Raw genomic sequence first — 24,542 nt, forward strand, 5'->3', positions numbered from 1 at the left:
TATGTGAATTTCATTTAAACTTTAATATAGAACATGTCTAAATTAATGCACACATCCATACAGAAGTACAAGATTATATCTCCTTTTAAATGACTTTCTGCATTGGAAGATAACTCCCAAAAGATGAGAACTAGTAAAAATCTCTTTTCCTAGTCTTCACATGCTAAGTGACGATACAGGCAAGGGGTTTAACATAGAGAGGTAAATTCGATTTTATTTTATTCTACTAAAAGCAATTAATTTTGTTCACTAAGTAAAATTTGTGAAAAGAGGTTTGTACCAGCTTTATTTGAAGGAAAAAAGAATTTAACAGTATTTGGTACATATATTTGGATTGATATATATTTAATGTCGTCATTATAGACTACTAGACATTGGTTTGTTGATAAACGTTGCCTTTTTACAACTTTCATGTTTGCGTGTCTTTCATAGACGATCTGCAAATACTGATACATATAACTTGTATGCATAATTGTTAAATATTAGTCAGTTATCTTGTTTCGTTTTTGATAAAATCATTTTCCACAACATCGATATATTCTCTTAACCGACCTCACAACCTACAGTTACCTTATTAATGACTATTTGTAAAAAAATAAATTAAAAAAAGTGATTTTATTATAATGCATGACGTTTACTTCACCGAAATGAAGTAACTATGACGTAACTTGGCTTCTATTCACAGCTCACGAACTCTTGTAAAGAATAGTGATACTTATTTGAAGAGCAGTAAAGTGAATCGTGTAAAGAAGCGTAATGACTGTTAAACAGAAGTAAAGTGACATAGCGGTTTTAGAGAGGACGAGAGATAACAAGAAGAACACTTGTATGCAGTAAATAGAGAGATTGAGAAGGAACAACATAAACGGGTAAACATTGTCCTTCTGAAGAAAGAAAGACAAACATGACGCACTTTAACAAAAGGTGACATGTTGATTTTCTTTTTGGCTTGTTATCATTGCCTTTGGCAACGAGAACAAAAATACTGCCCGAGGCTACTACGCTATACTCAGGAAACCACATTGAGTTGTGTGCCATATCTTGGTTTATATCGCTAGAATATAGGCCTCATCATAAACGATTATTTGCTTGGATTTGAGATTACATTGCAGATGATAGTGAGTGTTCACTGTGACTGATTGCACGCATTCTGATAAGGTATGGCGCCATTCAATGTGAACTTAGCATTAAAGGGATCGTTTAACAATTTTTAATCTGAGATACACGGCCCTACGTGTTATCAGTGTCTGTGATATGGTGTTATATTGAAGTCCTAAACAAATTGCGCTACAAAAAGATCAAGAAGTGCCTCGAAAAAGTAGAAAACCTTTGAGTGACCAGTTTTACCATACTCGTTTTCCCCAATAGACTGCAGTGTTATGAAAACCGTTTGGCAAACGCAAAATTTGATTTCGATTTTCAATCATAAATATCTTGACAATCAGACATGCGATCGGCTTGTAAAAGTCATGGGGTTCCTGACTTACCTGAAGGTTATCATTGCAGCATGAGCTAAATCAGGGATTTTTTTAAAAGGATCTAAGACAAAGTTACCGGATCCCTTTAAAGGTCGAACATGTAGACCGATTAGGGGTCATGTATGAATTCAGACGGTGCTTGGTGTCACACACCGAGTAGGCTTTATAGAGTACGACTTCTTATTTATATTTGCATATTCGTATGTTTTGATTTTGTTTTAAGAATGCAAGTGATTTATGGCTAGAAATGTCATCAGAAAGATGAGAGTTTAATGATTGAAGTCTTGTATTCACTGGCACATTCCTCTTGAAGCTGGGATGTCTCTATTCAACGTGTCCGTTATCTAATTTAATTATGAATACATAATCTTCTTCTGCATTGAAATAAGCAAAATTAGGGTATGCTATACATAATTTATTGTTAAGGCTTTCTCTTTGTTGTATCGAATTTAGGGCAAAACAGTATGTGAATATTTTATCACCCATCTATCTTCCCTCACAATAAGTTCATAATCTGTGATGAATCTTTTTTTTATCCTTAGTTTCAAAATTAAGGATAAATTAACTTATTTTTGTTTGCTTTGCACACGTAATTACGAAAAGCGAAGAGGTAAATTATAACTATACAAACTATTTTAACTACATATTATTTTTTGTGGAAAAACTTTTAATCGGCGGTTATTTGCGTTGGTTTTCAGGCCATGTATAACGACTTGGCCTAGTATCATGCTCACTTCCGACACTGCTTTTTAAAACAGTCAGCGTTATAGTCTTAGAATACCAGTGTATGGACTTTAACAAATCTTATTATAGATGCAAATTCCTTGGTGCATTGCATAGTGTTGTAATGGTTTATGATATGATTGTATCTCTTTGTAGCTGCTTTCGTGCAAGGTCAGTCAGACCAAGGCGGGTGAGGTGTGTAGCGGTCGAGCTCAGGTGCTCTAGTGTGAACACACGATGCTCGATGACGTACTCGTCTGGGAGAACATTTTACATATCGCAGCTCAAAGGTAAGATATGGGGATAGCTTAAAGATAAGGTTTAGTTCTGGGAAGAGGTGACATATAATTTGTGAGCGTTATCATTCTAATTATGCAAGTGTGGAAGATCATCAGATAAGTCATGTTCCCTGAAAAGCATGGCTCTTCAAATGCCTTCATATTCTAAATATGTCATGTAACATCGTAAGACTCGGGGGTAGGATGTTTACGCCACGTGTTCGTGTAGTCCCATATACATCTTTCTGTGTACAGTGTTTGTAACTTTACCAAGACTTGGCCAAATTTCTTATCATTTTGATGATTCCAGAACCTTGCAATACATACAGATTCTTATATGCTAGATGACCAACCTTTTCTGGTCGATTCCACACCGTTTCTTTCACAATGCAATCGCATGACCATAACTCAACTTCATCTTTAAAGAGAAGTTCAGTTCTGGGAAGAGGTGAAAAATAATTTGTGAGCGTTATCATTGTATTATGCAAATGTGGAAGAACATCAGAGAAAAATGTTCCCTGAAAAGCATGGCTCTTCAAATGCCTTAATATTCAAAATATGGCAAGTAACCTCATACAAATCGGGACGGACTTTTACGCCAGATGTCCGTGTAGTCCCATATACATTATTCTGTGTATAGTTCGTGTAACTTTACTAAGACTTGGCCAAATTTCTTATCATTTTGATGGTTCCAGAACCTTGCATTACGCACCAATACTTATATGCTAGATGATCAACCTTTTCTGATCGATTCCACAACGTTTCTTTCATAATGCAATCGCATGACCAGAACTCAACTTTATCTTTAAAGGTACTATGTCCCATTTGCAGGCCAAAAAATGAAAAAGTTAAATTCAAACTGCATTTGAAAGATAATACTTATTTAGAACTTCCCTAAAAAAGGTGGGGCTTGAAAATGTCTTCAAGTGGGAAAATAATGACTATTATTTGTCAAATCCACTTTAGGGCTATAGAGCCCAAAAGTAATAGTCTTGATTTCAGACAATTGTACCGAATGGTCATACGTTTTATGCTGCGCAAAGATTCAATCAGTTTAATCTTGGCCATCACAAGAAGTGGGTTATTGATGTAGACAAATGCTCATGTACCCTTTACAACTCTTTTCATGTATGTTATTACCAAAGAAGAAAAAAAAGCCAGTCAGTCACTCAATAGTGTCTGACAGTGAAGTCTAGCAAGAAAACGGGTTTCCTTGCATAATTTGAATATGAGGACACTGCTAACGTTTAAATTTCACAGATAGGACATACATGACATATTCATAATTCCTGCAAAGTTCTACAGAATTCGAGGTTGGCTGCAAAAGGGACATAGTACCTTTAAGGGACATCCGGAAGCACTCTGTATTTCTTCTCCCAAGCTGTTGTCATATTTCATTTTCGTTGCTATTCTAAATTTAATATAAACCATTTTTTTAATAAATGACACATTTTAGGGGGTCGGCGAAGGTTAGAGCATTTTGCGTGTCTATTTGAGAAAGATATAAGGTAGCGTGTGGCAATGGATGAAATACATCTAAACATACCTAAGGATAACGATCTGAACTCCCTTCTTCCTTTAAATCTTCTCTCCATTCTTGTTTATTCTATTTCGAATTGTTTGCCTTTTCCTCTCACTTCACCTTTAGTCCACCTGTCTCTCTTCTTTCTTTCGTTTAATCATTTTATCCACTTTCTTCTCTATACGACTGCAATCTCCCTTGCTCTTATTTTCTTTAGCCATCTTATCCTCATATTATTTTGTCCTTTCTCCATCTCGTAATCTTTTAGTTTCGTTCTCTCTATCTTTTCCGATATCATCTTCTTCTCCGTGTTTCATTTCTTTCCGCCGGCCTACATTTTTTTTCTTCCTCCTCACAATTTCCGGGAAAATGCACTAGATAAATTGAACATAAACACCATGAATAATCAATACATACATGTATCTTCTACGCCAACACAGACAAGATGGTGCGACCACAACATTTATTATTCCATGGATAGCGAAGTGTAGACAGCCATAAGATGTCGATCGGCAGACTCCAACCTGCATCAAATAGACAACTATCAGTGATATGCTAAAACATACTTAGAAATGAAATAACCACAGATTGTGCTTGCTCTCCCTTTAAGCATGTCAGGCAGGCGATATTCGAGCGAGCTTGATGGGTTATCTTGCATTTGAGGACAGGGCGTTTTCGGACAATGAACGTCGAGCTAATTTTATTCAAAAAATGCAGTCTACCCTGTTAATGACGGCCATCCAGTGGGTAAAAGAGGGGATAATTACAAGTGCATGCATAGCCTTCCTAGACAGTTTTTACAGCACTCTTAGCCTTCCCCCAAGTAAGACAATATACCTGGCCTCTAGGTCCATGCCTCTACCATTTTAAAAAAACTCTCAACTCTAGTAGCACTGCTCGCAGATCTAAAGATGATTTGAACCAAATTCATAGTTTTGTATTCAATTTGTTTTCTTACTGTGAGGCTCCCTCTTGCAACAAAATAGAGAAATAGCACAGTGTAAACGCTTATCACTTTTACTGCAGAGCGGATTAAAAACACAAGTTTTCATCGTGTTAATACAAACCATGTCATTTTCACAATGACTTAGCATTTAATTTTCACTGATTGTACGCTGTGGATATGTTAGGATACACTGTTTTTTTCTCCAAATATTGTAAGTAACTGACGTCTCTGGCCAGAATCTACGACTTGGGGACTTCTCCCCTGGTTAAACATGGGGTGACAGATCCCCAATATATTGAACGTTTATAAATTATTGGGATTGGTAGCCTGCCCTCACCGTCCATCTCGTATGAAATACAAGAAAAAGAAGCCCAGAAAGCAAGGTGTATGATTATATTATTTAAAGATAAAGGTGAGTTCTGGTAAAAAAAAAAAAAAAATGAATTCGCACAGAATCAAACAAAAAATACCCTGAATGTTCAAGATTACAAATAAATGTCATTTGCCAAACAATTTGGGTAGAAAATGTATACTGGCTGAGTAATGAGCATAGAAAGATTAGGAAATCAAGGTTAGTAGCCCCCGACACCATTTGTGTAGTCCCATATACATCTATCTGTGTACAGAGCTTGTTACTTTACCAAGACTGGGCCAAATTTATTATGATTTTGATGACTCCAGAACTTTGCAGTACACACCAATACTTACATGCTACACGATCAACTTTTTCTGATCCATTGTACACATTTTCTTTCACAAGGCAATCGGATGACCAGAACTGGTCTTTACCTTTAAGTACGGCGTAATCTATGACAAGGGTACGTTATAGGCAAACAATTATTAGTAACCGAACACTGTAGCCAGTGTAGGAAGAGTACACAATTATGTATAAATTCAATGGCACACTTTAATAATAACAACAGTAATAAAAAGTTACTTATAAAGCGCTTACCACCGAAGTCTCTAAGCGCTATAACAAACAAAATAGACTGATAAACAATTACATATCAAAAAGTGCAAATTAACCTACAAATCACGATACATAAGAAAATACACATCAATGTGAACAGAGTAGGTTAATCATCAAAAGCAATTTTGAATAAATGTGTTTAAGACAAGTTTTAAATTGGTTAAACGTTTGACAGTTTTTGACATTCAAAGATAGTCTGTTCCAAAGTTCAGCAGAAGCTTTGCAAAAAGAGCGATGACCATAAGAAAGAGCGATGGCCAAAAGAAAGAGTTGACACCGAAGTAACAGAGTTAGAATCAAAGTCCAAAAATAATGTTTTCGCATTATAATCATTACAAAATCGATGTTTTTATACAAAAATGTTAAACAATGATATTTTTGTTATTGACAAAAAGTCGGCATTAAAGTTAAAACAGCTAGCCGATCAAAAATACCAAAAACTGAATGTAAGTAACACACACTGTTCTTGTTTCATTAACGATGTCAAGATCTTTACTAAGCTTAAAATATATAATATTTATATAATGTTATATATTCACCAGTATCTGCATAATAGGCAAAGGCAAGCTTAAAAAACATGTGCGATTCATTGACACATGACAATGAACGTATCTTTTTATTCTCTTGATTTCTTTATTTATTATGTACACTCCCCTTTATCATACAGTGTAGCTCTCTGTTTTTTAGTAGCCCAAAGCATGCAATTTATTCATGACTTTTTGTGATGAAATGGCATATTTGTAAGATAGATTTTGTAAATAGTATTTTTTCGGTGCATCATGCATGCTGCCGCATGGCAACGCAGAAAGGCATTTGACTGTTAGTGGTGCATACTACCACTGAATACTGTAACAGTGTGTATACACGTAAAACATACACGTTACGAGATAATAGCTGGATGAAGGATTCATATGATTCTTTGATGCCGTTGTCATGGTAACCTGGATATGTTGAATCCCTTGCAGATATTCCTGATAGACGATGTTGGTGGTTGAAATCATAAATGCCGGATTTATCAAAATACGACGCTTAACGATGCTTTTTACATGTACACCAATTCTTTATCGAAAATATTAATCGTTGGCAAAAGTGAAACTGGACATTTTCACCTTGCCCAACATGCCCAACCACGGAGTTTTGTAAATGTTTGGACATCAAAAATAAAGTTGAATAAACGACTTTAAAAACTATGTCAGATAAGTAAAAAGTATCTTTATGTATGAGTTTTAAGTCATTATAATGGTGTTGTATTTGTGCAGTCTTGGACATTCAGTGTAAGCTTTGTTTGATACTGTGCGAATTGGTATTAATAATAATCATAATATTAATCCGTTAATCTACTCCAAACTTTATTAAACCGAAAATGGAAATTCTTTTTGCCCAATTGATCGTGAGCCCGACAGCCACTGAGCAGCGCCAGATCGACGTTGCTCTATCCCCTTATTGTTGAACGCCAAACAAGGTAGCAGTAACTCCCGTCTTTAAACGTCTTTTGGTATGACGCGTCCGGGGTTCGAACATAACTCAAAACTACCTTCAACCAGGGTGCTTCAACCGGTGTTTCTAACGATCTGCACCCACACTTTCTTTTTTTGTAACCACGGGCTCTTCGTTAAAAGTAAATGAATTATATCCATCCAAGATTACTGCTTAAAATTGAGTTACTTTAATCACATGCTTCTTCACACCGGAACCCAACAGGAATGATTACATTAGCAATTCACAAACCCCATCTTAATTTTCTCTTTAACTGTACGATTTGAGAGGTCGGGAAACTGGTCGCCATGGATACAGGTTACGGATTACCATTAATAGGACCCGGATTACAGACCTAGTTTACGGGATTAGAAATCTCCTATAGCACGAAATGATGAGACGTCGATTTCGTTTTAAAAATCGATATAAATAACAGCTAAAATTCGTATTTTTATACGGTTTTTAATTTTACAAATTATACAGGTTAGTCTTGTAGACTGTTCCAAAACAGTCCCGTTGGACGTATAATATTTTACCTGTATACCTCAGCCACATCCCTAAATCGACTTTAGACCGACTCCAACCCGATCGATTCTTAGCCAAAGACGCGTGTAATTATTACGATCGGTCTGGTGTCAGTCTAGTGTCGGTCTGATACCGGTCTAGTGTCGGTCTGATGTCGGTCTGGTGTCGGTCTGGTGTCGGTCGAGTGTCGGTCTGATGTCGGTCTGGTGTCAGGCTGGTGTCATTCTGATGTCAGTCTGGTGTCGGTCTGGTGTCAGTCAAGTGTCGGTCTGGTGTCGGTCTGGTGTCGGTCTGATGTCGGTCTGATGTCAGTCTGGTGTCGGTCTGGTGTCGGTCAAGTGTCGGTCTGGTGTCGGTCTGGTGTCATTCTGATTTCAGTCTGGTGTCGGTCTGGTGTCGGTCAAGTGTCGGTCTAGTATTGGTCTGATGTCGGTCGGGTGTCGGTCTGGTGTCGGTCTAGTGTCGGTTTGATGTCGGTATAATGTCGGTCTAGTGTCGGTCTGGTGTCGGTGTCGGTGTCTTGCTTTTAAGTGGTTTTCTGCCTTCTTTGAGAGTAGATGTAAGGTTGGATTTCCCTTCAAAAATAAATAAAGAAAAAACCTCCATCTTATATCCTTCGAAGAGCTAATGCTTTGTTTTTGTGCCCTGGTTAGTAATGGGGTTAACCATCTACACTGGTAGACACACACAACCTTGTTTCAGCATCGACTTCAGCCCTTGCGATACAGACTTCATCTTCCATCAGGTTTAGCCATACGAGCCATCCAGAGGGCACGAAGAGAATACTCCCCAGCCCCAGCCTCATATCCGTGCTTTCAAAGTTGATGAGCGTGAACGGGCCTTGTATTTTCCTCAGGTCAAACCATGCAATTTTGGTCAGAGAGGCTTGCGTCCAAAACAATCGTTCTCCTTAAAGAAAACAAAATTAAGCCAAATAATAGTAAATTAAGATATACTTTAAAAGATATAATCTCATTTGCCCTGAACGAAAATTCCCCTGATTCGGCATGATCGACTACCAGCTAAAATATCCTCGGAAAAACATTCCTTCAATCTGTCTTAATATTATTTGTGAAAAAACGATACGTGAAATGTCTTTTCATCGGAAAAAGATTCTGCATCGAATTTTTAAAAAATATGGTCGTTTTAATGATGCCATATCCATGTTTAACCTTTAAGCCCAGACATGTATTTAATGCAGGCATCTGCAAACGAAACTGATGCGACCCGTACAAGATTATTTCGATTATCTTATTACCCTAATAATGGGAGTTGGAAAGGCTCTGAAAGGGAGGGGAAGGGAGCCCTTCCAAACCTATCCACCTCGAACCCAATCTACATCTATGTACCGCAATAAACAATATATTAACCACCTTCTTCATCTATGGTCATTCCCTTAAACCTTCTTCCTTCTAGTGGTCCTGTAAGCTCTGTAGTATCCCCGTCATCAAGATTGATTCGATGAACCCCATTGGCTCGATGGAGAGTGTAGAGATATCTGCCGAGGGTCAAATCATTCGAAACTATTATGTAGAGCACTTTGAGGGAGATGTGAACAGCGTATACATTATTCTCTTTATGATAATCTTTCTTGTCCTGCAATAATGAACTGTTTGCGATGTTCGTGTACTACGAGCAAGAGCATTTGACAAAATGAGAGCAGGAGGTCTATTCACCGAAAAACGTGATATAGATAATATCTTGAAAATGTGCAAACACTGGCAATTGATGAAAACACCTATGCTAATTAAGATCAAATAAGGAAAGATGGTCCTGTCAAATATTCCATTAGCATGATTAAACAATGTTTAACGATAGTACCGTTACCATAAATTATAACAACGGTTATTATCATTACGTGTAGCTACTACTTAAAATGCGGTTAATGGGTGTAAATGAAGAGGGCTACATGTAGGGCACAGAACGGCTACGTATCTAAAGTTGGAACGTTAAAGGTTAGAATGGCTTACAGTTACAATTAACAATTTGGAAACGATACTAGATAATACTAAAGAAGTGAGATGATACATCCAAATAATAATAATAATAATAATAGCTCACTTTTATAATTCGCCTAATACTTTGTTTCTAGGCGCGGAACATATTATTACCCCGGTCATCGGATTCAGGCTTACCCGCAACACAATGTATGCACATTTTCCACTCCCTGGGGAGCATTCCAGCCAGTCGCCATTTTACAAGCGCCACTTGCAAATCCAACCACATTAACTTTCGCAAAAGAAATAAGAACAGGGAAGAGAATAATGCAAGTGAGATTTTTGGCGAGATTATTGGTCACCTTCGTCGCTGATCAATGACATAGCTTTCGCTAATCGGGACTCCCGATAATTCTACAGATCCTGGATTGGAAACGGCTCCTTCTTGTCGTACTGCTCGTTGGCTATGTCCATCTGGGTATGTCATCCAGTGAAGTTGCTGTTTCTTGATGTCCAAAGTTAAACACTCGTACAGTCCTGACACTGTTATTAACGAGACAGAGAAGGCGAAGGCTAAAAACTTAAGATCTCAAGATCACAACAAATAGTCATGATAATCATTGATGAACAGATGGATTTTTTAAACTCTGAACAACCATTATCCATAAAATTTGATTTTTACTTTTAATTCCGAATTCTATTTTGTTTGAAAAAAGACTTTTTTAGATTATCTGCCCCGATTTTTTAGACAGGAAACGATAATCATTTTTGTTTTCCTTTTTGTTTGCCCCTGCATGTGTCGCTTGGGACTCTTTCCTATCTGCCCCCCCCTCCGACACGTATACACACGTCCTATTGCACTACAAAGACAAATACAGTCATCGACAACAGAGAGGGGTGTGGTTTTCCTCTACCTAGAAGTAGTATGAAGGACTTTAGTATTAGATCCGCTGAGTATTAGCAGAGCGTTCGATCACCAGCGTTAAACATGAACTAGGCTATTTAGTAGTGTGTCAAAGGAATCCATACGCTCACTGGCTTGCCAAACAAAATCTAGCTGTGTGACAACAGCGTAAACTGCACATCAAACTCTTTGATAAGCCTTAATAATAGCATTCAGTGAAACTCTGTATGAGATGAATACCAGCGGGCCTAGGCCAGACCCTTGAGGGACACCCCATGTGACAGCAAAGAATCAAGAGCAAGTCCGTTGATAAATATCCTCCTCTGGCGACCCTCAAGGTAGGATATCAGCCCCTTCAAAGTAAGTCTTCAAGTGGCATATGGGTTTTGTGAGGTGTACCTGAGTCGGCTTGGTCTATCGTCTCAAATGCTGCCCAGTAGTGAAGCATTATTGGAATCGCTTCATATCCTCTGTACAAGACGAGGAGATTACCCAATACGCTTATGAGTGCAGTCTCCGTTGCATGATGGCCTCGATAAGCAAACTGACAAAGTCTGCTTCCATATCGCACCTATGGTCCTATTGTAATCATGTATAGAAACTGATGCTCTGAGACGGCTCTCTCTAAGACTTTCGTTGTACAAGTTGACAACGGGTCGATAGTTCTTCCTGGTCATTGTATTCCACGTTTACATCGCTTCTTCAAAAAGGCTCTGTTACAATCATGACAATAGGACAGCACATTTAGTTTGCCGAGACACGTTTCAACTAGCCAAGTCCGCAACAGATCAAGGTATCAAAACCTGACAGGGCTTTCCAGGGTAAACATTCCCACCTAGTTTGTATTCAACCATTCCCAATAGCGTGTAGACAGAGTCTTTTATAAAAGCTCTCGCATGGTAGTGAATAAAATCAGAGGCAATTTGGACTTTCTGTGACATTCATAATTTACACGTAGGGTAGATGTTGTATACAGTGTCGGGTATACGCAAACAGGTCGTTTTTCGTCTATAAAGAAAAATTATGCAAACCTACAGTTTGGTTCCCCCCCCCCCCCCCATAAAGAGTTATAATATCAAAATAATGTCAATACTGAAAGAAAATATATTGATTCGGTGGCAGATGTTAATTTACCTACCATAATTATGTTTGTACATATAACAAAATATTTGGAGTATCATACCTACAATATCAGCAGATAGTACCGTCCAGTTCGCCCATCCCATCTTATGCATCCTAACGTCCAACTCCATAGGTTCGTATGTTTTTGATATGGTTCCATTAACCAAATCCGTCCAGTAAAGTGTATCAGTTGTGTCATCAAAGAACATGGCAGTGTCATGGCCATCACCAGACTGATGCTAAAAGAATCAAACAAACGATTTGAAAATTTGAAATCATCGAAATCCAACTTGTATTATTTCTGTTCTTAGCAAAGTTGGTATATAGGTGTTGGAGGGGGGGGGGGGGGGGGGGTATTGATCTCTATTGTATTCTTCACTTCGAAATCCTCTAAATCATTGCTTTCTTATGCATGTGATGTTACAAGTTTTCACCTCGGTCTCCTCAGGTTGTCACAAAAATCAAAATTTTGAGAAAATCTTTTACAAATATTGAACTTGGGATGAAAATGGAGAGGGACTTTCGTTTATTGTCATTGAAATATCGTTGGTCCCAACAAATGTTCACCCTCTTGACCCACACGTCATGGCTAACTTGCAATGCTGGGAAACGTATTGCTGGGCCTGCAAGATGGGCAATGGACAATTTCCTGCAATGTGTCTCTTACGAAACATCTTATTCTTTTTTTCAGTTCGTCCAAATATGAGAAATATTCTGATTTGAACATTCCAACAACGTTAGGGATACCACGAATAACCATTAGACAATGGACTAGCATCGAAAGAATTTTCATTTTTGGATGTCGTTGGGGACGCGTTGCGCTTAATCGCATGTGGCAACCTTAAGACCGTAAGTAAATTCAACCAAATTATATTTATAAAAGACAACATTCCTAGAGCAAAAAATGAAAGAGGAAAAAAGGCATTACCGAGATAAACATGATCCTGATAACAAAGACGTGTTACGTCGATCTTTAATCCTCATCGTCCACTCAGAATAAAATGTTTGAAAAGATCCGGAGCCCAATAATCTCGAACACACTGCAGTAAGCAGGAGGGCGATTTGAAGAGTATTTAGGTCTCGCAGCCTAGAGATTCTTTTTCTTTTGCTATGAGAGTGGATCCAGATTTTTATGTGAGCACGGAAATCTAAAACTCGTGAGAATGGATCTCCGTGGAACGGAGGTTGATAGCAAGCAGTGAGAATGGATCTCCGTGGAACGGAGGTTGATAGCAATTAATCAACTGATTCTGATTCATGAGGAAGGGAAATAGCCGATTTGTATTGTTGTCATTACAACTGGGGTAATGAATATATTCAAATGACAATTTAAATATTGCATGTAAAGTGAAATAACCTATTTAATATAGATTTTTACAATCGAGAGCGGAACTATTAAAGTCACAACTTTCAAGCAACCGTCACGAATAGTAAACTTAAAATAGATCTTTATCCCTTATTGCCATATCGGTCTACAATTCAGGTAAATCTAGTTTTTAATAATAAACCAAAGATTTTTGCCCCATTAAAATACAAAGTGTCTCTTTCCTTGTCCATACCTTGGTCAACGGTCGAAGGTAATAATAAAGCAAAGCACTTTGCTTGAACGTAGTCATGGTAGTATTAAGCCAGATAAAATGTCAGCCACGTAATATTCGTAACCACAATTTATATGTTCATCACGATTTATTTTATATAACAAGTATTCTGTAATCGAGTCACGGCCAGGGCCATATAATGGGACCATTAAGGTGAAAGTCCACCCTGATATTAAAGGTAAAGACCAGTTATGGTCATGCGATTGCATTGTGAAAGAAACGTTGTGGAATCGATCAGAAAAGGTTGATCATCTAGCATCTAGCATCTGCAAGGTTCTGGAATCATCAAAATGATAAGAATTTTGGCCCATTCTTCGTAAAGTTACAAGCACTATACACAGAAAGATGTATATGGGACTACCCTATATCTCTCACAGACCATGAGAGAAACAAATTTACCAAATATATGAATTAGTAGGCGGTTTCCCGGCAATTTTTTTATCATCATGTATTAGTCAAAACATATTCTTTCACATGATTGGTAATGAGAGCTTCCATTTCATTTTTTGAAATTGGGGCGTTTCCAATACTGGTCTTTACCTTTAACTTGGTTTAAATAGAAGCAGAAAAATTAGAGAAACAGGGCAATGATAGTTCGAGCGCAAATTGATCAAAAATAAGAACGTTATGAATTTCTGAAGGTGCAATCAAACAAACACAAGTTGGCAATAATGTGACGTATCTTGCCGCGAGCTCCCCTCCCATTCGTACAAAAAACTTCAACAAACTATATTTTCCCTTAAGAAAATTTTCAATCATACATTCACCCTAAATATAATGAAATGCGTTTTTAAATTACCCCTGTATGAAACAAATGTATTTCGTCATCAATAACTAAGAAATGAAAGTTTATGATTTTTTTTTTTTCTACAGAGCAAATGGAGAAGAGATCGCATGTTACTTTGTTGATAAGTGTTGCCTATTTGTGTTTCACTGATGACGGCTTCAAACATTAATTCCTATTTCTAATCGGTTTTTAGCTCAAACTTTCACTAATTCGTTCTCTATTTTATCTTCATTGATTAAAACCAATATAATATCAATTGTCCCTTTAATATGTTTCATACATTCGTGTTTTACTTAAAAGATTAAAAGTAATGACGGAAGGCAATTAAAAGACGTATTTTTTAAATTTGAAATGTCTAATTAAGCCGCGTGAACAAGAGACATTCATACTTACCATCACACGTTTTATTCTCTCCAAGACTTTCATTTACATAAACAAAGTATTCAGACAGGATAGTTCCTGGCAATGAGATGCCCAAATATCCTAATTTTTGGATATTGAGTTGCTCAAATCTAGTCATATTTCATCTAGTCTTTATTTAGGACGAAAAATATGATTACGATAAGAAAAAAATCACTATTTTGTGCTTGCTCGCTCACAAAATTTAGAAACCGGATTGTGTATATTCGGTCAAGGGATTTGACATGTTTACATGTATAAATGATGTAAAACAAATCTGTATATAGGGATGAATTTGAGACTGGGGTGATGCCATATGGTTCAATTCTTTACAATAAATTTGAGTTCGGTCATGCGAATGCATTGTGAAAGAAACAGTGTGGAATCGATCAGAAAAGGTCGATCATCTAGCATTTAAGTACTGGTGTGTACTGCAAGGTTCTGGAATCATCAAAATGATAAGAAATTTGGCCCAGTCTTGGTAAAGTTACAAGCAATGTACACAGAAAGATCCATATGGGAGTACACGAACATGTGGCATAAAAAAATTCGTTCCGATTTGTATGATGTTACATGGCATATTTAGAATATTAAGGCATTTGAAGAGCCATGTTTTTCAGGAAACATTTTTCATTTGATGTTATTCCACACTTGCATAAAACAATGATAACGCTCACAAATCATCCCCCCCCCTTCCCAAAACTTAACCTTCTCTTTAACACTAAGATGTCGTAACTAAAAGAAGGGTTGAAAAACGCAGGTTAAAGCCATTATTTCCCATTGGTACTTGTAGTGAACCATATTGGTTGTGACATTGATTGAGCCTAACGCAGCAGGCGTTCATGTATTATGCACAATCTGATCATCGAGATAGTAGAGCCACATTTGTCACCACTTCCCGCAAAGTGTATAGGTGTTAGCATCAAATAGTCTGCTCTAGCTCTGCTACATGTAATACATAGCCGTGGTTTTTAGTTCATCACGGTATAGAGGTTTCTTTATTTCCTTAGTATCACTCAAGTACTTCTTTACAAAATAAATACGGTATTGTTAATTCAGCCGTCAATTATTTATCAGTGTACAGTTATGATTACCTTTTATGGTCACGAAGATAGCAATAGGTTATATTGTGGGATATGCAGTGAAGTGTTACCCGTAGAAATCATCGCGTTTGCCATGTTTATTATGTGTATTTGCAATTATGATTTTACGTTGGGGGTGGGCTAAATGTTGACGCCAGATTGTCTTTAGACAATTTACATTGAGCCACAAACATTGATTAATGCCATAGAATTAAACGTGATTCTTGTTCAAAATGTCGTCACATATGCAAGCACCGTAGCTCTACTATATTTTCATCATTCGGTTTAGAACTTGTTTGTTGTCTCTTTGGAGGCAGATCGAGAAAGCAAACGACACACGCGAATAATTGAAGGCTACAACGGTTTCATGTTTTATTCAGTCTGGCCTCCGGTTACAATTGATTATGCGTTTCCTGGGGGGTGTTTCACAAAGATCCTAAGTTGAACTTATCTATTTATTGGACTTAAACATTATGAAAAGCCGTTAGCATCTCAAAAAATATTTTGTAAAAGTTATTTTAAATCATTCATATTTTCTATTATCAAAGAGATTTCATGTTCTTGATGTGGAAGTTATAAAAATTCTAAAATACTTGAATTTTCGATTTTGAATATATTTTATTTTAAGGCTACAAATGGCTCTTCATAATTTTTAAGTCACACTTAGAGTTAAGTTCGACTAAGGATCTTTGTGAAACACCCTCCAGAACCTGTACCAATTTTGTATTGGTTTTGGCGCGCCATGAGTGACGAGAATTAGGAACGAAAAAGAAGTTAAAAGGTAATGTGCAGTAATGCGTTGAAATTTGACAAGAACAAAAATTGTAATTGTTAATCATGAGCTAAAATTAAACAATTCCTATGCTGTACGGATGTTGTTGGAGAGGAGTACAAATTGTGCGATGAAAATTAAATAAAGAATAAACACAAATGAAAATTGTGTTATGAATCAAAGTTGGCGCTGATTCTACCTTTACTTCAATGTAACATAATAAAAAGAGTATCACTGGCGGCTTTCAAAGGAAAATCCTCCCAACCCACCACTTACCCTCCGCAGTATGTTTTGAAAACGCTCTAGAAGATAATCGCCCGTAAAAGCATTAAAACCTTTTTAACAAGCAATGAAGTTAAGCTGGTAGGAAGAGCATATTAAATCTATTTACATCCACTCGCATCCTTCTTTTACTAAGATGATTGTAATTGTTTAATAAAGCTGTTATGAATCGGTTTCCTACCCTTTACAGCCACCAGTGATGCCCCAGTCCGGACATACGTTCGTTGCTATGGCAACTACCAACCATGCAGACGATGGCGGTCTCATGTTAATTGGTATTCGCGCGTTTATGACGCAGACTCATGTTGTTATGACGTGATTATTTACGTAGGAGAGTGGTACCTGTGTGTTTTCGGCGTGCTATTTTCTCTCTTCATATTTCCCAATCGAGTCAAAATAAACCAAGGCCCGCGAGACATATCTATATAACATGAACGTTCGGCAGGCCCGTTTCCCAACTGTTATGCTGTCTATTGCAAGGGTTGTCTAGTGTGAAGAAAGGTATATTCAGTGGGAAAGTAGAACAATATACAAACATTGAATGCATTAAAGGGCTTGGTTAAAACTATTGCCCAAGGTAATGTCGAAACTGTACAAGACGAAGTTTGCTTTACATAATGTATCCCCATGTCAATTCTCAAAAAGATATACAAAATATTCACGTGAAATGTAGTTATTTGTCGAGTCTAAGAAAGTAAATAGCCGTCTAAGGTTATCGCCCTTGTATTGTGCGTGTATACCAAGTTAGATTATGCCCGGTCGATATTTGTTGCTAAACTGCCCAGCACTCAGTAGTGAACTGCATGCCTAAAGTTTGACCAATCAGAGACCTAGAATCTTTACATGCAGTATATAAAAGGATATGCAGGGCTGATGATATCTAGAAAAGATATTATCTCCCTTTTCAAACCACAAAGCAACATTATCTAGAGCTTATGTAGGATATATATGATGGGCTACTGACAGTTTATTGAAAATAGAAGTGAGGACGTCGGGTGAGTGGGGGTGATGGTAATATAATGAACATAACAGGGCGCAATGGCAAGTTTTCTATAAAACAGGAAGATGAACTTTGTAAAAAGAGAAAGAGCATGGAAACAAAATAATATGCTATCATGGAAAGAAAATATGGTGGAACAAAAATATAATGACACCGTGCTATAAGTACTCATGATCGTGGAGTTTAACATTCATAATGTACTGAGACAAAAGTGTATGGTTAGTATTAATGTACATGTACATCTTACAACAATATAATTAGCATAACACGAGGTCAGATTGTAACCCTGTCACTTCTTGACATTTGTAAGGATCACTTGATCAAAAGGCTAGATTTCAGTGATAGAAAAATAATAATGTGTAAGATAAAGATAAACCTTAAAAATAGTAATTCACAAAATATTCGTGATTGTGTATACATTCCTTAAACTGACAACATTAAAGTTCATCATCAGATTGGTTGAAATGGTCACACCAGAGACCTGTTTCACAAAGTCTTTTTTCAATGTCAAATGACTAAAAAACAGTGACAAATCTGCTGACAACCAATCAGAAGCAAGGATTTCAGTAGCTTATAACAAAGACTGTCATTTGTCACTGATGACAAGTTTTGTGAAACGCCCCCCAGATGATTGTTTCATTATGCTAATTTCGATTCGAGCATGCCCATTGAAAGCAGGTCGAATGATATTATCTAAACGAGATGTACGTGGGTGGAATACGATGTAACAACCAAACCCAAGTTATCATGGTATCATCTTTATAGACTAGATGTTATTAGCTGAGCCTCATAATACTAAGTCTGTCAATAAAACCTGGTCCCCTAAAGCTCATTGGCGTAACACGCATACATGGTGAATGGAGCCAGCGTGCCCCTTAAAATAAAAATAGCATCCAGTGGATTTATTGACAGGTAGGGCTTTCGAAATAAACTACGCCCTTCCGGCCCCATATAGGCACCTGACTGCCAAGTATTCCGCTCATAGGTGTATTAACAATGTCTCGATTTACTACCACTATTGATATGAATATTGATTGTAGAGGCCTCTACTGGAAAACTCTGTTTAGCATGTTAAACCTAGGATGACGACCCCGATTTTTTCGTTATACATTGTATTCAACATAATTTGGCAATAACGTTAATTTTATGAAAACAAATTATTACAAATCGCATACATGCATTACACTTAAATGTGTACATACAAATGTACTTTGTTTCGTACAACTTGATTGACTGTACATACATTTCAGAACTTATTGCGTCTTATTACTCAATCACTCCTTCTGAAAAGGTATACTAGAGATAGTTACTTCCAGGCAGCAAGGTGCCTGAATACCCCATATTCGGTCACCTTGCTGCGCGAATATATTTTACCCAGTGTATTCGGATATCGAGTGCCCGAATATATTTTACCCAGTGTATTCGGATATCGAGTGCCCGAATATATTTTACACAGTGTATTCGGATATCGAGTGCCCGAATATATTTTACCCAGTGTATTCGGATATCGAGTGCTCGAATATATTTACACTTTTGTCAAAATATATTCAATATGTTCAGGCAGCATGGTCCTTTAAAGGGACTAGACAACCCTGCAAGGTCACTGAACAGGTGGTTATCTCATCAAATCAGCTCTCAATTAACATAAGAAAAAGAGGATCATGGGGGACCAATGGTCACCGATTATGCATTGTTTGTTATATAGAGGGAGCAAGTAGCTAGTGCAGTGTGGCTTTAACAGTTCGGTACCTTATCTCATGTATTTTTATTTCACCATTTTAAAGGTGACATAAACAAGATTAATAGGCGTCTACCCCCTACCTCTAGTCATGCACATGTGCCCTGTGCCCTATGACTAAAATAATGGTCGAAAATGCTGCTATAGAAGACGTCACAGTGCACGTAAAAGACACTTTTCATATTACAGCCCAGAGAGGCGTTTTTTAAAGGCCCACTGCACAAATTGATATATTTGGTAAATTAGTTTATCCATTGGTGTGTGAGAGATAAACGCACGTGTCGCGCACGTGTGCGTAGTCCCATATGGATCTTTCTGTGTACAGTGCTTGTAACTTTACGAAGACTTGGCCAAATTTCTTATCATTTTGATGATTCCAGAACCTTGCAGTACACACATACGTATATGCTAGATGATCAACCTTTTCTGATCGATCCCACAACGTTTCTTTCACAATGCAATCGCATGACCATAACTGGTCTTTATCTTTAACTTGCCCACATACATATTGCTATATTTTACATGTATCTATACCAGTGCGTTTGTGATTTTAAAAAATTGTCTGCTTCTCCTTGTTCGCTCACTAGCAAAATTAAGAAACAAATGTGTAGAATACAGTTTACAACTAAACTATTCATACCCCTTGTAAAAAAAAAAAAAAATTCTTTCTGTTTTCTTTTTTTTTTCTTTTTTTCTGTAACTCAGGAATGAAAGGCAAACTGGTTTAATTAGTGGCTTTGTGGAATATCTTTTAACTTTCATATACTCATATATTTATATTGGCAATTTTGTTTATCTTTCAACTTTCATATACTCATATATTTGTATTGGAAATTTTGTTTATCTGAATCTTCTGTATCCACTCAAGCTGGTCTGTAAAGGTCTTTTAACTCACGTGGACATCATTAATGACCCTAGAAGAAATTATTTGACAGGTTTTAATAAACGAAAAATGAGTTTATTTTTTTAATTTACTATAAAACTGACGATCTCATTCCTACACAAAACTGACATAAGTAAACGTGATATAAGAAACATGGCCTTCTTATCAAGTAGATTGTAATGTTTGTTTTATCCCTGTCAAATATTTGCAAGGTGAATATTCGTAGTTAATGTTATTTTAGAAACTCTTTACATACAGAGGGGCTTGCTTTATTTTCCATTATTCTGGATTTTTCCATATATATATTTGTGAAGGCTTCCTAGGCCGTAGTGGCGTCAGACAGCACACTATGACGTCTTTCGTGGAAAGGCTACTTATTAGACTGGAGGGGGGGGGGGGGGTGGGTCATTTCATATACCTATTAGGCGTAATATCACGTTCATCATTATAATACGTTTATTCCATATATAGGAATCACATAGTGTTGTATGGGTAGTGCATCCAATATCAAAAGTATTGTTTTCATATTATCCGCCTATTCATAAGACATGTAAACATTTGCACTTTTAAATGTGATTGGAACCCCCAAAATCATGATATGTTATCTGGTCAAAATATTCTTTACTGTGAACATTTTTAAGATCAAAGAGGTTACGGATTTAAATAGAAGCTACCAAAGTTGAGTAGGTAGTAGGGAAGCAAGGAGCGGTGATGAAAGATCACGCTTGTTCTCTGATGGTGAACTTGAGTCATCTTAAATGATAATATCCGATGTTCTCTTTCGAGACTAAACAAGTTCATCATGAGAGAACGAACGTGAGAGTCTTTGTCCTTCTGCTTTGTCATAACGTAGCTCCTTCTCGCAAATAATGTCATTTGATGGAAATTTATTATCATTCCAACTCATAGTGTGCTCTCAAACTTATATCTTTCAGGTAACGACACTTTGTATTTATGTCCTGCAATCTCAAGAGACTTCAACAGCGCCCTCTGCGGCGATGGAGCGCCAACATGCAGATGACAAGCTACCTTTCTCAGCGCCTGTCAAGGACAGTGGACCTGATATACCTAGTCCGTCTTCAGAAAACCAACCACCAAGTCCAGGTGATTTGTTTGACGCATCCCCGCAGAGCAGCACTAAGACATCACCAACAGATGAGAGCAAACCACAAGACAGTAGTCCAACTCATTCATCACCTTACGGAAACGTGTCGCTGGAGGCATTTCCAAAATCGCAGAAAGCCGAAGGAAGTCCTCACTCCCAGAAAACTGGACCGGGTAAAGATGAGTCTAAACCTCGGCGATGTACATGGTGTAATCCTATCCATGTCTGCCTAGTTTTGGGGTTGGCAGTAGCCATAGGAAGTGTAGCCATGACAGTGTGCGGATACATGTCCTACCAAATTGCCTTACGCACAGTCAATTTAGGGAACGAGACGATAACAACGATTGATGACGAGTTACAAGGAGAGATTGAGAAGTTCAGGACGTTCGGTCCTGTGCTCATAGGCCTGGGTTCGTTCATCTCCATGTGCGCATGCGTGTTAATGTGCGAGGCACGTGACGAGAAGAAACGCGAGACCAGGAAACAGCTGGCGGAGGATGAAGAAGACCTGGACTACATGACCCGACAGGAACACATGTATGCCTTGCAGCGTGAGGTTATGGAGTGTGAAGCGAGACATAAGAGTTGTCCTTTATATCGCGAGACGCTGGTTAATCAACACTTGAAGCATCACGAAGAAGTAGCCTACGCAGACGAATCTTCGCATAGCTCACCCGTAGTTCTGGTGCACGGACTAAGTTTAGCAGAAGAGAAGCGAAGAAACGACTCACAGGACTCTAATGAGAGCGAAGCAGCTAAGGTTACCCTACTACGTGAAACTCCTCGAATAGAGACTACGGACGTGACTAGTATACCAACATGTTCAAACTACTTAGGACCGGAAACAGAAGTAGAAACGTCCTTCACTGCGAGTCCCAGGACGACACGAAAGGGCATTATTTCAGCATCACCCCCATTACATCCCAAAAACGCTAAACCTGAAAGGCCGTCCAACCTTCCTCCTATCAAGACAAAAAGTGTCAACGGTCCTATTTCATTTCATGGCGGACCACCCGCACCTGGTGTGTGTCTTTGTGGAGAAGAACCAACTAGGACGCCATCTAAAGGAGGTAAATCAAAAAAAGGTAAACGAGGGACTGGACGAAAGAAAGACAAACGTCTTGAAAACAAGACTACAGGGTCAGACTCGGGGTCAGTGAAATGTGTGCCAAGATATAGTAAAAGTGTAGCTACGCAAAACACAGATCTAGTTACACATATTAATCCTTTGCATGATGTTCCAGTAGAAGGTTTTTCTGGGAGCCAGAAGTCACCACATCGGACACAGACCTTGGACAAGCATAGACCTAAAACGACAGGTATCACATCTACAGGTGATCGATCTAGTGCTACGGCATCCTTAGTACCGGTCGAAATACCGCTGGAAGATCGGTTGACAAGCTCTAAATCAGGCAAAAGTCAAGTCCATATAAACCCAGGGCATGACCCAGGTTGTGTTTGGGTCAAGCAACCGACATATGAACTGCCAAATAATAATAATGACGTGAGTGACAGCGACAAGAACTCATCTCAAACAGACGTAGGTGGCGCTTTATGCAATCCCGTTTCGGACACAGTGACTAACATCAACGAAACAGCGTGTGATAGCAACTCCAATGTACCTTCTATGTCTTCCATCCAACTCTCACCTAAAGTCACGCCCTCCAATGCTATGTATGACGTCATACATGCTAAGTCACCGCATGCACATTCGTCACAAAGTGAAGTTGTTTTATGAGTGTTCTTTGAGACGCTCACAATGTAGATAATAAAATTATAATTCAGCCAAAAGTGTGAATGTAATAATTACTGTCGAACGTGAAGATTTCTTTCCTTTTTTTTGTTGCACATTTTAAATATGAGGAAAACGAAATCCTGATCCACTATACATTCCGTAGCTGCAATGAAAAAGTAATTATTGTGTAGGGTGTGATTATCGAAAGGACAATCATAATGCTCAATTGAATTCTCCATTCTATTGCATTCGGTAATTATAATTGATATTGTAATTGAATACGTATTTTTAATTCCATCCCATTTTCATCTGAAGGTAAATCCATCTTAGGATGTGAATTGCCTGCCTGTCTGTTCCTTTAGGCTTTGGAATCCTTACATACTTGTGTTTCAATGTTGACCGTAGGAACATAATATAGGCTACATCACAGTATTCAATAAATACACATCGTTCATGCAATGCCGCATTTTTCAGGATAGCCCTTGTCATAGTCCTCTTGTAATTTCATGTAGTTGTCCCCCCCCCCCCCCCCCCCAAAAAAAAAAAAGAAGAAAAAATCCTAATTTTCAAGATCTACACTAAACATTCAAATTGTAGATAGATAACATGTGCCAAACGATTTTGAATAACAACTATTAGTAGCTTGTAAAATTAGCGTAAACGTTAGGAACGACGAATCCGACTTATTATGATCCTCTATTCATGTCCACTAGCCAACATGAATATCCTTCTTTTTTATTTTCATTGTATTGTCTTTTAAACAGTTTTCTTATTTTGAATAAAGTTTTGTCGGTCCAGCAACTTCATCACCTGACGAATATCGATATCAGTTCTAGTGTTTGCATTTAACTATGAGACGAATCCAATATGAAAACAAACAAAAAAACTTTTCTATATACCTATCTCCAGAGTTTTTTAAGGTGCGTTACTGCCCGCGCGAAATCGCATCCAAGGCGTTGCTTATCAATAGTTATTGGTTAAAGGTTTTTATACAACAAACTCCTAGATCCTAATTAAATGATTGGTCAAACGCGGTCACGTGTGATTCGTGAAAAAAGTGTGCAATAGTTCCATTACTATCCAACGATTTTTCAAAACGCGATGCGCAGCAGTGCGTGTAGAGGTAAATGCGCATATATAGTAAGTGCGCTTATGTGCGCACGTGTGCACGCTATTGTAATCTTATTAAAGTAATTAGGGTATATTTTTCAGTGGAAATGACACTAAACAACCTCGAAATTAATATTTGTTAACATCACTCAATAAGGATTCAGGAGTTT

The 24,542-nt window shown here is 37.7% G+C and overlaps 2 protein-coding genes across 3 annotated transcripts; one reads left to right on the top strand and one right to left on the bottom strand.

The window, feature by feature from the left end:
- The first annotated feature begins 702 nt into the window (after positions 1-702).
- LOC100888271 lies at positions 703-23,779 on the top strand. Its single transcript, XM_003730285.3, has 3 exons — positions 703-1,158; positions 2,358-2,491; positions 21,358-23,779. Exon 3 carries the CDS (start codon positions 21,421-21,423, stop codon positions 23,263-23,265), a length of 1,845 nt encoding a protein of 614 aa, XP_003730333.2. The 5' UTR covers positions 703-1,158; positions 2,358-2,491; positions 21,358-21,420; the 3' UTR covers positions 23,266-23,779.
- On the bottom strand, positions 8,394-12,109 carry LOC105440317. Of its 2 annotated transcripts, none has more exons than XM_030983455.1 (4): positions 11,943-12,109; positions 10,218-10,398; positions 9,292-9,416; positions 8,394-8,827 (listed from the first exon to the last, which is right to left on the bottom strand). In XM_030983455.1, the coding sequence occupies exons 1-4, from the start codon at positions 12,088-12,090 to the stop codon at positions 8,580-8,582; spliced, it is 702 nt and encodes a 233-aa protein (XP_030839315.1). In that variant the 5' UTR covers positions 12,091-12,109; the 3' UTR covers positions 8,394-8,579. The 2 variants fall into 2 exon arrangements, with proteins under 2 accessions (XP_030839315.1, XP_030839316.1); XM_030983456.1 differs by lacking the exon at positions 11,943-12,109 and adding an exon at positions 11,159-11,316.
- Positions 23,780-24,542: the final 763 nt, after the last annotated feature.

The sequence above is a fragment of the Strongylocentrotus purpuratus genome, unplaced genomic scaffold, assembly GCF_000002235.5.
Source record: "Strongylocentrotus purpuratus isolate Spur 01 unplaced genomic scaffold, Spur_5.0 spur5_scaffold_13, whole genome shotgun sequence".
Taxonomy (NCBI): Eukaryota; Metazoa; Echinodermata; class Echinoidea; order Camarodonta; family Strongylocentrotidae; genus Strongylocentrotus; species Strongylocentrotus purpuratus.

Excerpts from the sequence above, each read along its gene's own strand:
- LOC100888271 (XM_003730285.3), top strand. The coding sequence starts at position 21,421 with ATGGAGCGCCAACATGCAGATGACAAGCTACCTTTCTCAGCGCCTGTC.
- LOC105440317 (XM_030983455.1), bottom strand. The coding sequence starts at position 12,090 with ATGTTCTTTGATGACACAACTGATACACTTTACTGGACGGATTTGGTT. Across the intron at positions 10,399-11,942 it reads ACTATCTGCTGATATTGTAG|TGTCAGGACTGTACGAGTGT; the intron begins GTATGATACTCC and ends CGTTAATAACAG. Across the intron at positions 8,828-9,291 it reads AATGACCATAGATGAAGAAG|GAGAACGATTGTTTTGGACG; the intron begins GTGGTTAATATA and ends GTTTTCTTTAAG.